Source organism: Mercenaria mercenaria, chromosome 11, assembly GCF_021730395.1.
Source record: "Mercenaria mercenaria strain notata chromosome 11, MADL_Memer_1, whole genome shotgun sequence".
Classification (NCBI taxonomy): Eukaryota; Metazoa; Mollusca; class Bivalvia; order Venerida; family Veneridae; genus Mercenaria; species Mercenaria mercenaria.
This window is the reverse complement of record NC_069371.1, coordinates 5,872,477-5,886,742: the sequence shown is the minus strand read 5'-3', so window position 1 is coordinate 5,886,742 and position 14,266 is coordinate 5,872,477. Positions and strand designations below refer to the sequence as shown.

The 14,266-nt window shown below is 38.2% G+C and overlaps 1 protein-coding gene across 1 annotated transcript in view; it reads right to left on the bottom strand.

The window, feature by feature from the left end:
• LOC123531345 (mucin-16-like) overlaps window positions 1-14,266 on the bottom strand; it is a 155,823-nt gene that overhangs the window by 41,716 nt on the left and 99,841 nt on the right. The window contains 7 exon segments of the mRNA XM_053518371.1: window positions 719-836; window positions 1,166-2,547; window positions 2,918-3,053; window positions 6,467-6,762; window positions 8,601-9,958; window positions 10,072-12,016; window positions 13,538-13,655. Coding sequence (XP_053374346.1) covers window positions 719-836; window positions 1,166-2,547; window positions 2,918-3,053; window positions 6,467-6,762; window positions 8,601-9,958; window positions 10,072-12,016; window positions 13,538-13,655 — 5,353 coding nt within the window.

Sequence of the window (14,266 nt, the reverse complement as noted above, 5' to 3'; positions counted from 1 at the left end):
TTAAAAACAGTCTAATAACGCGAGGTCTTATCTTTGCAGAAGCCATAGATACATATTTCGAGTTTTCGCGAGGAATTATTTTCTGAAAATAACAGAAAAGCAAACATTGATCCTTGCGAGTGTTTTTTTGATTTTACACCCTGAACTGTTCAATAATACAATGTGTTTAAGGTAGTGGATCAGTAATGAGCATCAGCTTTTCCCGTTCGATTATGTATTCCCCGAATACGACTTCAGCATGTTATGAAAATGCAGTTTTCTGTTACAGTGGAAGAATGATGAAACAGCATACCGGTTATCTACCTTAACTAGCATATATAACCAATGTGACCGCCTCGGTAGCCTAGTGGTAGAGCGCCCGCTTCGAGTGCGGGAGTTCGTGGGTTCGATCCCTGGCAGGGTCATACCAAAGACGTAAAAATGTTACTAGTAACTTCCTCGCTTGGCGCTCAGTATTATGAAGTAAATGCTAGGACTGGTCAGCCCGGTGTCAGTATAATGTGACTGGGTGGGGTATCGTGTCACGTGTCTACGGCGTGATATACCAGTGAGGCAGCAGTGTAAAGTTGGGCATTGTGCTCAATGCTACAAGTAGACACCGTCGTTTATATGACTGAAAAATTGTTGAAAATAGACGGTAAACCCGAAGACACACACACACACACATACCACCTATGTACATAATTTTGGTTTTTCTATGAGGTTTAAATATACTTACGATTAAAGCATCCAGTTATGCTTAATTTGATTTTAATTGGCGGCGTAAATTCGGTGAGGTTGAATGCCACTTTTTTGATGTCATTCTGTTTTATCTTGACAACTTCGGAAGCATAATGCTGAAAGAATACAAGAAAGATTAATGACATATGAAGTTTAAAAACAACTAAATCTTTAAAACACATCAGACAAAATTACAAATTCAATAAATTAATGAAAAAAAGTTTTATTAGTAACTTCGCCCAAACCTATAGGATTTTCGACAATAAAAAAGTTGCGTTATTTCATTGATTCCGATCGAAACGCCCTTTATCACAACACTTTTTGATTTAACTGGTCACTACCTGTGAACTGCAGTACAAAGCCGTTACAGTTATACAGAGATTTCAGAATTACAAAGACATATATCAAAAATTATCATTTATGAAGAATAAATATAGAATTTTACCAGATCTCCGAATGTCTGCTCTGTCCCATTCTCATACGATAAGAATAACTCATATTTGACGGGCCCATTCTCCTCTGTCAACAATGCAAGGTTTGTCAAAACACTTGCGCTCAGTCCAACAGTCACAGTAACTGGAGCCTGTACATCTATTTTCATGTAACCAGTGACATCTGGCCTTAAATTCTTTGTGTTCTTGCCGTTTTTAGTTAAATCGTTACCTGATTGGTCTTCAACTACTATATACTCATCATAAATGTATGTAATATTTTCTGGATTTGTTGTGTTCATGCCTTCATCAACACATGGTGAAAAGGTAGTGCTCGATGCAGTGGTGAAAGTGGTAGTTGTTGGCGTTGTGGTAGTTGGTGTAGTGGTAGTTGTTGGCGTTGTCGTGGTTGGTGTAGTGGTAGTGGTTGGTGTGGTGGTAGTTGTTGACGTTGTCGTGGTTTGTGTAGTGGTAGTTGTTGGCGTTGTCGTGGTTGGTGTAGTGGTAGTGGTTTGCGTTGTTGTGGTTGGTGTAGTGGTAGTGGTTGGCGTTGTCGTGGTTGGTGTAGTGGTAGTTGTTGGTGTTGTAGAAGTTGGTGTAGTGGTAGTGGTTGGTGTAGTGGTAGTGGTTCGTGTTGTAGTGGTTGTTGGAGTTGAAGTTGTTGTTGGTGTTGTAGATCGTGTTGTTGTTGTGGTTGTTGGTGTTGTAGTGGTTGTCGATGTTGTAGTAGTCGGTGTTGTAGTGGTCGATGTTGTAGTGGTCGATGTTGAAGTGGTCGGTGTTGTAGTGGTCGATGTTGAAGTGGTCGGTGTTGTAGTGGTCGATGTTGTAGTGGTCGATGTTGAAGTGGTCGGTGTTGTAGTGGTCGATGTTGAAGTGGTCGGTGTTGTAGTGGTCGATGTTGTAGTGGTCGGTGTTGTAGTGGTTGTCGATGTTGTAGTGGTCGGTGTTGTAGTGGTCGATGTTGAAGTGGTCGGTGTTGTAGTGGTCGTTGGTGTTGTAGACCGTGTTGTTGTGGTCGGTGTTGTAGTGGTCGTTGGTGTTGTGGTCGGTGTTGTAGTGGTCGGTGGTGTTGTAGACCGTGTTGTTGTGGTGGTCGATGGTGTTGTAGACCGTGTTGTTGTGGTGGTCGTTGGTGTTGTAGACCGTGTTGTTGTGGTGGTCGATGGTGTTGTAGACCGTGTTGTTGTAGTGGTCGGTGTTGTAGTGGTCGGTGTTGAAGTGGTCGGTGTTGTAGTGGTCGGTGTTGTAGTGGTCGGTGTTGAAGTGGTCGGTGTTGTAGTGGTCGATGTTGTAGACCGTGTTGTTGTGATGGTCGTTGGTGTAGTGGTCGTTGTTGTAGTGGTCGTTGGTGTTGTAGTGGTCGATGGTGTTGTTGTTATTGATGTTGTGGAACCTGTTAACGATTAATAAAGTTTAGCGTGTGTCTTGGAAAATAATATCAAAGAGAAACATGTTCAATCTCTCTGACAATGATGTAACAAATATCTAGTAATGGAAATATCAGTAAATATATTTGAAGTATCCTTGATTCTATTAATTTTGAACTAACTCAATGAATCTACGAGGAAAAAGAAATCACGTGGCGTTGTCTGTAGAATTCTTGTTTGTTTCAAAATCAGATTTCCATAAAACGATTAAATACGCATGTACATAATGACTGACGAGTGATTTTTCTTTCTTTATGGCAACAGATGGCAGTTTACAATGAAACAATAATTCTCAACCTTTGATAGTAATGAAAATCAAAAATAATATATACGTACGCCTATGGAAACAGCCGTAAATAGACAATTTCAAATCCATCTGAGTAGCACTTTGTTTCATGAATGCAGTTATCTTCAACTTTGTAATGCCGGAACGAAAGTTGAACTTGGCCCGTTCATCGGGGTTGTAGTATTCCTTAGATATAAAATAATTGTCATATTAAACGGAGTGCAAGTAAATTCAGGAATTAATTAATATGTTTGTAAAATTATTACACTACACATGCTTACATGTATTTGGCAATAAGTTTCAATATACATTTGCCTAAAGTATACGTAACGTAGGTTAAAATTTTTAAAAGTGTCCACTTGACTATAAAAACAAGAAATACACTACTGAAGTAGCCCTAACAAACGTTTCGGTCCCGAAGATACCTTTCGTTATTTCAGTGTATTCAAGGCTCATAATGCCTTTATTTTAAATGTGACTGCCACATGTTTTCGGTATTGATATAAAATATGCTAATTTCTTGTTAAATCCTATGCATGATAATTGTTTTCTAAAATTTTAACAAAGGTTTGAATATTGATGAATATAGTAGAAGGTTTTATTGAATCTGTTGTCTTTGATTACCTCCCTCTGTAGCTCTAACTGCACAGTCTCGTGTATTAAAAGTAACGCTTTTCTTACAATAAAAATTTGCATAACATCTATTTGGACAGCTGTTTAATCAGTTTTTAACATAAAATTCAAAGCATTATGGAACTTTAAATTATGACAATACCTTACTTACAAAACGAGAGGCCATATCATATGTAGCAGCTGGTCCCGCATGATAACTATTATACTGTTATTCAAACATGACGATTATCTATTAATAAGTCTGAGCTAGCAATATCAAAAATTTATGATTTTGATCAATGCCGATTTAGTCCCGAAAGACCATTTTTCGATTCAATGCAATATCATCGATATTGCTATTTTATGAAATATATTTCACGAATGTTAATTATCTTCTCTTGTGGAATTTATTTTTCTGAAATCGCTGGTGACAAGTAACTTGTCGTTTTATCTAAATACTTAAAAAAAATCTACGTTTTCTACAACGGTTTACTTGTATAATTTCAATAAATGAACCATTAAAACATGATAAGTTTGATCAGATAAATGTGGCAATTTTCCTGCCTGTTAAGTATGCAAATAAAATTTGTAAAACAAATATGGTCAGACGATAGACTAGAACCCACAACCCTGAGAATGGCAGTTAAACGTTTTATCCCCACAGCTACAGGCACATGAGACATTATGTCAGTTCAAATATATGCAGTAGTTCTAACATGACTCGATTTGGTTTCCAGTTAAACAAAGAAGAAAATCCAGCTCTGTATATTCTGCGATAAACAGGTTGACGCGCGAACCGGTAAGAGAGCATTATGACGTCAAATTGCCATATGACGTCCGATACATTACTCCTCGGGTAAATGAAGTCCAGCATAATATTCATTAAAATATGTCAATGAGCATGTCAGAAGGAAAACAATCAAGGCCTTTCTGTGATTTATCGTCTAATTTACCACGGTTCATCGTTCAGATGCTTCAGTATTTAACCACTCGGGCTAGCGCCCTCGTGGTTCAATTCCTACGCTTCTGAACTGTGGTAAATTAGATGATGAACAATCCAAAGGCCTTGATCATTTGTTAATTATATTTCTATTAAGGTTCGGACACTGAATATCAATTTACGGAAATATTCGGGATATTTATTACGGCCAGGTCAATACTTATGGACAATAGAGACGTACTCGCAAACACAATCCATAGAAGTAGTGGAGGATCAAACAGTGACTATTTCTAAATGTGTTTACTGAATACAATTCTAGTTATCATAACACGGTTTTCTCAGATTGCATAGATTATTTAGAGGTTATTATACAGGACTGGTGTGCCTCAAGGCGATATTGGCATACTAGGAGAGGTATTGGCCCGAGGGCAAATACCGGTCTAGTATTAAGGCACATCAGCCCCGTTTTATAATTAGAGGTTATTATACAGGGCTGGTGTGCCTTTAGGCGATATTGGCATACTGGGAGAGGTATTGGCCCGAGGGCAAATACCGGTCTAGTAGTAAGGCACACCAGCCCTGTTTTATAATTAAAGGTTATTATACAGGGCTGGTGTGCCTTTAGGCGATATTGGCATACTAGGAGAGGTATTGGCCCGAGGGCTAATACCGGTCTAGTATGCCAATATAGCCTTAAGGCACACTAGCCATGTTTTATTACCTTTTTATTGCACATGTTTCACTCTACCGTTAAAGTGAAAACGAGATCAAAACAATTTAATGTTGCACAGCGTCATTGAATGTTCATGTAATGCGCGGGAAAGTCAGCTTTGTCTGATGACGCTGACGTCATTTCCTTTCAAACATATGTTTAAGAAATAATATATCTCATCGGTGATTTGTCGCTGAATAAATCAGTTTGGAGTTCAGATGCGAAGGAATTATATCACGAGGGCGCAGCCCGAGTGATATAATGCTACGCATCTGAACGACAAACAGTGATTTATTCAAGAGCAAATCACTAAATGAGATATATTATTTCGATTCTAACACGTTAACAAGGACTTTAAAGTACACCCTTGTCGGCATGCATTAAATATTTGCCCGTTTTCAATCGGGTTCTTTTCCAGCGCGCCGCTACGCCGCTTGACGCCATGACGTAATAGTCGTGACGTAAGAACAGTGAATTGTTTAAGAAATTATGTATCTCATCCAGTGATTTCTCGTTGAATAAATCATTGTTTGGAGTTCAGATGCGAAGGAATTATATCACGAGGGCGCAGCCCGAGTGATATAATAATATGCATCTGAACGACAAACAATGATTTAAACAAGAACAATTCACTAAATGAGATATATTATTTCAATTCTAACACGTTACAAAGGATTTTTAAGTACATCATTGATGACATGCATTAAATATTTGCCCGTTTTCAACGGATTTCTTTTCCAGCGCGCCGCTATGCCGTTAGACGCCATGACGTAATAATTGTAACGTCAAAACAGTGATTTGTTGTATAATAATTCACTGCATTCTGCCTTCTTTGTTTAATAGGAAAATGAATCGGATCGTGTTAGAATGTTTAATAATTCACTGTTTCCAGCCTTCTTTGTTTAATAGGAAAATGAATCGGATCGTGTCAGAATTTAAATTCATGCATTCTAGGGCCGTAGTTTCTTGTGTCAACCTTATTCAACCACACTAGAAGAGGAAGCAAGCGAAATTATGCTAATTTACTATGCATTCTTTTGTAAATTAAATGTTAGTTTGTATATACTTGACATTGTGTCAGTGGAAGTATAAAATCTGGATGTTTTGCGCAGCCGGAAGTGTGCCTGATATTGCCAAAAGTGAGCCTGATATCGATAACAGGAACACCAGCTCACACGACAACTAATATCGGTCTCACACTGCTCATATACGTTTAAATTCAATGCAAATTAGTTACTATATTTAGTAACATATGCAATAAAACACGTTAAGTAATTGACTTTGATATCGTTCATTTCAATCGTACGACGCAAGAAACATTGGCTACAACTATACCTGTTTATTATTTGTAAGCAGCGGAACCAAACTGTCTGGGTTATCTATATATATGTAATCCACTCTGAAGCGTTTCATGCCTTCATGAACAGTCCAGAAGATTTCAGTGATGATGTCATCTTTATGTGGAGAAACATCTATGACAAACTCATCTGTCATTACAGTTAGATTGCCCATGTCAGAGTTTGGCCTCAGGTTTTCTTTCTCCAATGCCTCAAGGTACGGGTGACTCGGGAACACAATATTGCTACTTGGTATTAAAGCTGGATCGTCCATACCGTTCTCCTCCTTGCAAACTGAAAATAATTGTACCTAAATAATGTGGTCAGATGAACCAATTTAAATTAATGAAAGAAAAAATGTTGTTCTATTGGCATATAATCACCATGTTCAAATTGGGAATGCGGCAAATGTGGGCGCGTAACTTGAAAGAACTTCTCCGGTAAATGTTTTGGCAGGCAAGAAAAACACTTTTCCAAAAAACACTTTGACAAGAATAAATAACCACCAGGAAAGGTTAAGCTCCAAGAATGTTGCATCCTTTTACAAGTTTCAGCAGTATATGTCTGGATGCGTACAAGATAACGATTATACATGTATATACAAAATACATAGGGTAAAACATATAACCGATACAAACAGCTACTTAAAAGTTTTATGTAAATGTTACATAAACTATTATATTACTAGCTCATTTTAAGAAAACGGTAACACTTTATAGAGATAAACATTGTGCAAGCCAAAGTGTATGCTGGTCACATAATCACAAAAGTTGGGGACAACATCGAATATTTCTCCCAAGCCCATGTTTTACGTATTACACTACATTATTTCAGTATTCGTGAAGTTTATACATCAAAATATTGCTTACAGTTTAATACTTTTGCTAATTCGTTTTGGATAACTCTCAGGTCAGCAGATCAATTCATACACAATTATTATCATTATAATCATTATTATCTTGCAACGGTAAATGATTAAGTTGAGTACAGATGTGCTTGTATTTATATGCTCACCAGACAGGTTATCATTATAGTAATATACATATGCTTATAACTGCCTGAGACAACACATATTAAATAAAGTAAACAAACATGTAAATGCCACGTTTACAAGGTATTTGGTTACCTCCTTGTTTATTTAATTTTAAGCGTACTTACAGACGCCACCGGAAACCTGTTTTTGTGACTCCTCCAGAAGACTGTTGGCAACTTTTTAAATAGATACAGAAGACGCTCCAATTCCAGTAGCTTCCGCCGTTTTTTAGCCTACCCAATACAAGGGACTCTTATCCCTAGGTTAGTAAACTTTAGCTGTATACGGATAACTAAGCACTCAGATATACCAATCAGAAAAGCAAACACACCAGTTAATATTCTGACCGATAGTGTTATCTTATTCTTGATGAAATGACACCTATTAATAACTATGATTATGTTTTATACTTTACATTTTGTTGGTGTTATCGTAAACGTTCATGCTTCATACATGTTTGGCGAAAACAGCGCATACAGAATACGGGTTCCAATCCTGTTTATATTTTCCCCTGTATCATATTACAATTGATAGAATTGAGATGTAATGAAACGAAATCCACTGATGCAGTACTGTTTGACACTACGGTAAATACGTACATTCCCATCCTTAGATTACTATTCCGCATTCAGTTGTTGTTAAGAAAAAGCCAAAATATCGTAGTTACCACAGATATAGCAGCTATAAAACACAATACCTGCAGCAACAGCGATATTCAGACAATCAGTCTCAATACCTGCAGCAACATCGATATTCAGACAATCAGTCACAATACCTGCAGCAACATCGATTTTAAGACAATCAGTCACAATACCTGCAGCAACAGCGATATTCAGACAATCAGTCACAATACCTGCAGCAACATCGATATTCAGACAATCAGTCACAATACCTGCAGCAACATCAATATTCAGAAAATCAGTCACAATACCTGCAGCAACATCGATATTCAGTCAGTCAGTAACAATACCTGCAGCAACATCGATATTGAGACAATCAGTCTATATCAATTTTCATATATCGACACTCTGTAACAAACAATAGTATATAGGCAAACAAAAAATAAAGCTAATATAAAAATCTAAATAAATGAATTCACCTGAAGTTGACGTGGATATGGTTGTTGTTGGTGAAGTGGTTGTTGGTGTTGTTGTGCTTGTTGGTGTTGTAGAAGGTGTCGTTGTCGGTGTTGTAGTGGTTATTGGTGTTGTAGACGGTGTCGTTGTTGGTGTTGTGGTGGTTGTTGGTGTTGAAGTGGTTGTTGGTGTTGTAGTGGATATTGTTGTTGTTGATGTGGTTGTTGGTGTTGTGGTGGTTGTCGGTGTTGTAGTGGTTGTTGGTGTTGTAGTGGTTGTTGGTGATGTAGTGCTTGTTGGTGTTGTAGTAGTTGTTGGTGTTGTAGTGGTTGTTGGTGTTGTAGTTGTTGGTGTTGTAGTGGATATTGTTGTTGTGGATGTGGTTGTTGGTGTTGTGGTGGTTGTTGAAGATGTAGTACTTGTCGGTGTTGTAGTAGTTGTTGGTGTTGTAGTGGATATTGCTGTTGTTGATGTGGTTGTTAGTGTTGTAGTGGTTGTTGGTGTTGTAGTAGTTGTTGGTGTTGTAGTGGTTGTCGGTGTTGTAGTTGTTGTTGGTGTTGTAGTTGATATTGTTGCTGTTGATGTGGTCGTTGGTGTTGTTGTGGTTGTTGATATTGTAGTAGTTGTCGGTGTTGATGTGGTTGTTGGTGTTGTGGTGGTAGTTGGTGATGATGTGGTTGTTGGTGTTGTAGTGGTTGTTGGTGTTGTAGTGGATATTGTTGTTGTTGATGTGGTGGTTGTTGGTGATGTAGTGGTTGTTGGTGTTGTAGTACTTGTTGTTGTTGTAGTGGTTGTCGGTGTTGTAGTGGTTGTTGGTGATGTAGTACTTGTTGGTGTTGTAGTGGTTGTCGGTGTTGTAGTGGTTGTTGGTGATGTAGTGTTGTTGGTGTTGTAGTGTTGTCGGTGTTGTAGTGGTTGTGGTGTGTAGTTTGTTGGTGATGTAGTATTGTTGGTGTTGTGTGTGTGGTATGTTGTGTTGATGTGGTTGTTGGTGTTGTGGTTGTTGTTGGTGATGTAGTACTTGTCGGTGTTGTAGTGGTTTGTTGAAGTGGTTGTGGGTGTTGTAGTGGTTGTTGGTGATGTAGTACTTGTTGGTGTTGTAGTGGTTGTTGGTGATGTAGTGGTTGTCGGTGTTGTAGTAGTTGTTGGTGTTGTAGTGGATATTGTTGTTGTTGATGTGGTTGTTGGCGTTGTGGTGGTTGTTGGTGATGTAGTACTTGTCGGTGTTGTAGTGGTTGTTTGTGTTGTAGTAGTTGTCGGTGTTGTAGTGGTTGTTGGTGATGTAGTACTTGTTGGTGTTGTAGTAGTTGTTGGTGTTGTAGTGGATATTGTTGTTGTTGATGTGGTTGTTGGTGTTGTGGTTGTTGTTGGTGATGTAGTACTTGTCGGTGTTGTAGTGGTGTTAGTGTTGTAGGTGTTGTTGGTTGTTGGTGATGTAGTATTGTTGGTGTTGTAGTGGTTGTTGGTGTTGTAGTGGTGTTGGTGATGTAGTACTTGTGGTGTTGTAGTGGTTGTTGGTGTGTGTGGTTGTCGGTGTTGTAGTGGGTTGTTGGTGTGTAGTGGATATTGTTGTTGTGATGTGGTTGTGGCGTGTGTGTTTGGTGTGTGTATGTCGGTGTTGTAGTGGTTGTTTGTGGTTGTAGTGGTTGTCGTGTTGAGTGGTTGTTGGTGATGTAGTACTTGTTGGTGTTGTAGTGGTTGTTGGTGTTGTAGGTTGTTGTGATGTAGTATTGTTGGTGTTGTAGTAGTTGTGTTGTAGTTGATTTTGTGTGTGATGGGGTTGTTGGTGTTGTGGTGGTTGTTGGTGATGTAGTACTTGTCGGTGTTGTAGTGGTTGTTGGTGTTGTAGTGGTTGTCGGTGTTGTAGTAGTTGTTGGTGTTGTAGTGGTTGTTGGTGTTGTAGTGGTTGTTGGTGATGAAGTACTTGTTGGTGATGTAGTACTTGTTGGTGTTGTAGTGGTTGTTGGTGTTGTCGTGGTTGTCAGTGTTGTAGTAGTTGTTGGTGTTGTAGTGGATATTGTTGTTGTTGATGTGGTTGTTGGCGTTGTGGTGGTTGTTGGTGATGATGTACTTGTCGGTGTTGTAGTGGTTGTTTGTGTTGTAGTGGTTGTCGGTGTTGTAGTGGTTGTTGGTGATGTAGTACTTGTTGGTGTTGTAGTGGTTGTCGGTGCTGTAGTGATTGTTGGTGATGTAGTACTTGTTGGTGTTGTAGTGGTTGTTGGTGATGTAGTAGTTGTTGGTGTTGTAGTGGTTGTCTGTGTTGTAGTGATTGTTGGTGATGTAGTACTTGTTGGTGTTGTAGTGGTTGTTGGTGATGTAGTACTTGTTGGTGTTGTACTGGTTGTTGGTGTTGTAGTGGATGTCGGTGTTGTAGTAGTTGTTGGTGTTGTAGTGGATATTGTTGTTGTTGATGTGGATGTTGGTGTTGTGGTTGTTGTTTGTGATGTAGTACTTGTCGGTGTTGTAGTGGTTGTTAGTGTTGTAGGTGTTGTAGTGGTTGTTGGTGATGTAGTACTTGTTGGTGTTGTAGTGGTTGTTGGTGTTGTAGTGGTTGTTGGTGATGTAGTAGTTGTTGGTGTTGTAGTAGTTGTCGGTGTTGTAGTGGTTGTTGGTGTTGTACGTGTTGTAGTGGTTGTTGGTGATGTAGTACTTGTTGGTGTTGTAGTGGTCGTTGGTGTTGTAGTAGTTGTCGGTGTTGTAGTAGTTGTCGGTGTTGTAGTGGTTGTTGGTGTTGTACGTGTTGTAGTGGTTGTTGGTGATGTAGTACTTGTTGGTGTTGTAGTGGTTGTTGGTGTTGTAGTGGCTGTCGGTGTTGTAGTGGCTGTCGGTGTTGTAGTAGTTGTTGGTGTTGTAGTAGTTGTTGGTGTTGTAGTGGATATTGTTGTTGATGTGGTCGTTGGTGTTGTAGTAGTTATCGGTGTTGTAGTGGTTGTCGGTGTTGTAGTGGTTGTTGTTGTTGTGGATGTGGTTGTTGGTGTTGTGGTGGTTGTTGGTGTTGTAGTTGTTGTTGGTGTTGTAGTGGATATTGTTGTTGTTGATGTCGTCGTTGGTGTTGTAGTGGAGGTTGTGTGTGTAGTGTTGTCGGTGTTGTTAGTGTTGGTGTAGTGATATTGTTGTTGTTGAGTCGTGGTTGTGTCGTTTTTGTGTGTAGTTGTTGTTGGTGTTGTAGTGGATATTGTTGTTGTTGATGTGGTCGTTGGTGTTGTTGTGGTTGTTGGTGTTGTAGTAGTTGTCGGTGTTGTAGTGGTTGTTGGTGTTGTAGTGGATATTGTTGTTGTTGATGTCGTCGTTGGTGTTGTAGTGGTTGTTGGTGTTGTAGTAGTTGTCGGTGTTGTAGTGGTTGTTGGTGTTGTAGTAGTTGTCGGTGTTGTAGTGGCTGTTGGTGTTGTAGTAGTTGTCGATGTTGTAGCGGTTGTTGGTAATGTTGGTTCTTCGGGAGCTATAATTATAAGTACTTTTAAAGTTAATTTGAACAATAGATTAATCAGCTAAATTAGCGAGTTCGTGAAGAAATGTGAATTTTTTACAACTATCAATACAGAAGATAAATGAGAACTGAGTAAGTATACAGTACTTTCAAAGAGAAGTGAGAACTGTTGTAAAATCACGGAAATGTTCAACCTTCAAACCTTCAAAGTACAGAAGATGTAAGAATGTTTCTCGTGAAATATCAAACAAATGGTCGGCCTTAGAAGTGTTGCTGTATAGCCTTGAAATTCTCATGCGACTCAAGCAGATTCTCAAAGCATGGATTATTACTACAGCTGGGTTTCAATAGAAGCTGGATTTGAATTCATCAACGAACTGAGCCTAAAATATAGACTTATACAAAGGAACTCCACATGGTCTTGAATTTATCATATTTATATGAATTACAAACATAGTTAAACTATGTTTGTAATTCATATAAATTACTGTCCTATTACTGAGATGTCTTCAGCTGTAATATGTGCATTCGTTTATAAATAGTAGTGATACAGCTAATTTAACAACGACAGATAACAAAAAGATACTACAAAGTCCAGTTCTAAATTTCAGAACTACAGTGTGAAAGTATACGGGCCCTGTATCAATTTATCTCTTTTAACAAACAATTAACACTATGTTTCACAAACACAGTAGATTAAAAAATAGAGATTGACTGGGAATACATTTTAGGAAACGTTTTATTCAAATCAGAAATATTTGATAAATACTATACTATAAGATACTTTCAGTTGGCCAAAATTTCTTAATACTTTTAAAACAGTCTAATAACGCGAGGTCTTATCTTTGCAGAAGCCATAGATACATATTTCGAGTTTCCGCGAGGAATTATTTTCTGGAAATAACACAACAGCAAAAACTGATCCTTGCGAGAGTTTTTGATTTTACACTCTGAACTGTTCAATAATACTGTGTGTTTAAGGTAGTGGATCAGTAATGAGCATCAGCTTTTCCCGTTCGATTACGTATTCCCCGAATACGACTTCAGCATGTTATGAAAATGCAGTTTTCTGTTACAGTGGAAGAATGATGAAACAGCATACCGGTTATCTACCTTAACTAGAATATATAACGATTATATCACCAATGTGACCGCCTCGGTAGCCTAGTGGTAGAGCGCCCGCTTCGAGTGCGGGAGGTCGTGGGTTCGATCCCTAGCAGGGTCATATCAAAGACGTAAAAATGTTACTAGTAACTTCCTCGCTTGGCGCTCAGTATTATGAAGTAAATTCTAGGACTGGTCAGCCCGGTGTCAGTATAATGTGACTGGGTGGGGTATCATGTCACGTGTCTACGGCATGATATACCAGTGAGGCAGCAATGTAAAGTTGGGCATTGTACTCACTGCTACAAGTAGACACCGTCGTTTATATGACTGAGAAATTGTTGAAAAAAGACGGTAAACCCGAAGACACACACACATGACACCAATGTACATAATTTTGTTTTTTCTATGAGGTTTAAATATACTTACGATTAAAGCATCCAATAATGCTTAATTTGATTTTAATTGGCGGCGTAAATTTGGTGAGGTTGAATGCCACTTTTTTGATGTCATTCTGTTTTATCTTGACAACTTCGGAAGCATAATGCTGAAAGAATACAAGAAAGATTAATGACATATGAAGTTTAAAAACAACTAAATCTTTAAAACACATCAATACAGTAGTTTTGTGAATCAGACAAAATTACAAATTCAATAAATTAATGAAAAAAAAGTTTTATTAGTAACTTCGCCCAAACCTATAGGATTTTCGACAATAAAAAAGTTTCGTTATTTCATTGATTCCGATCGAAACGCCCTTTATCACAACACTTTTTGATTTAACTGGTAACTACCTGTGAACTGCAGTACAAAACCGTTACAGTTATACAGAGATTTCAGAATTACAAAGACATATATCATATATTTGTTTGAGATCAGATATTTCTCACAAAGAGATATCCTTAACAGAATTCTGTAGACATGTGTGCCACTGTAACAGAACTTGAATGTTACCGATGCTTTTCACAATAACATAATATTATAGCAAAATCTTTTCTTCCAATATAGAAGAATCGGTACATATTGAGTTTCAACATCAAAAAATACAGTAAGACAACCTTATAGATCTAACTTGTTGGTTATACTTTTGCATAATACCGCTTGATATACACGAGTGTTTGTATTTGCTTGCCGCTTTGTTCGTAAATATTCATGAAT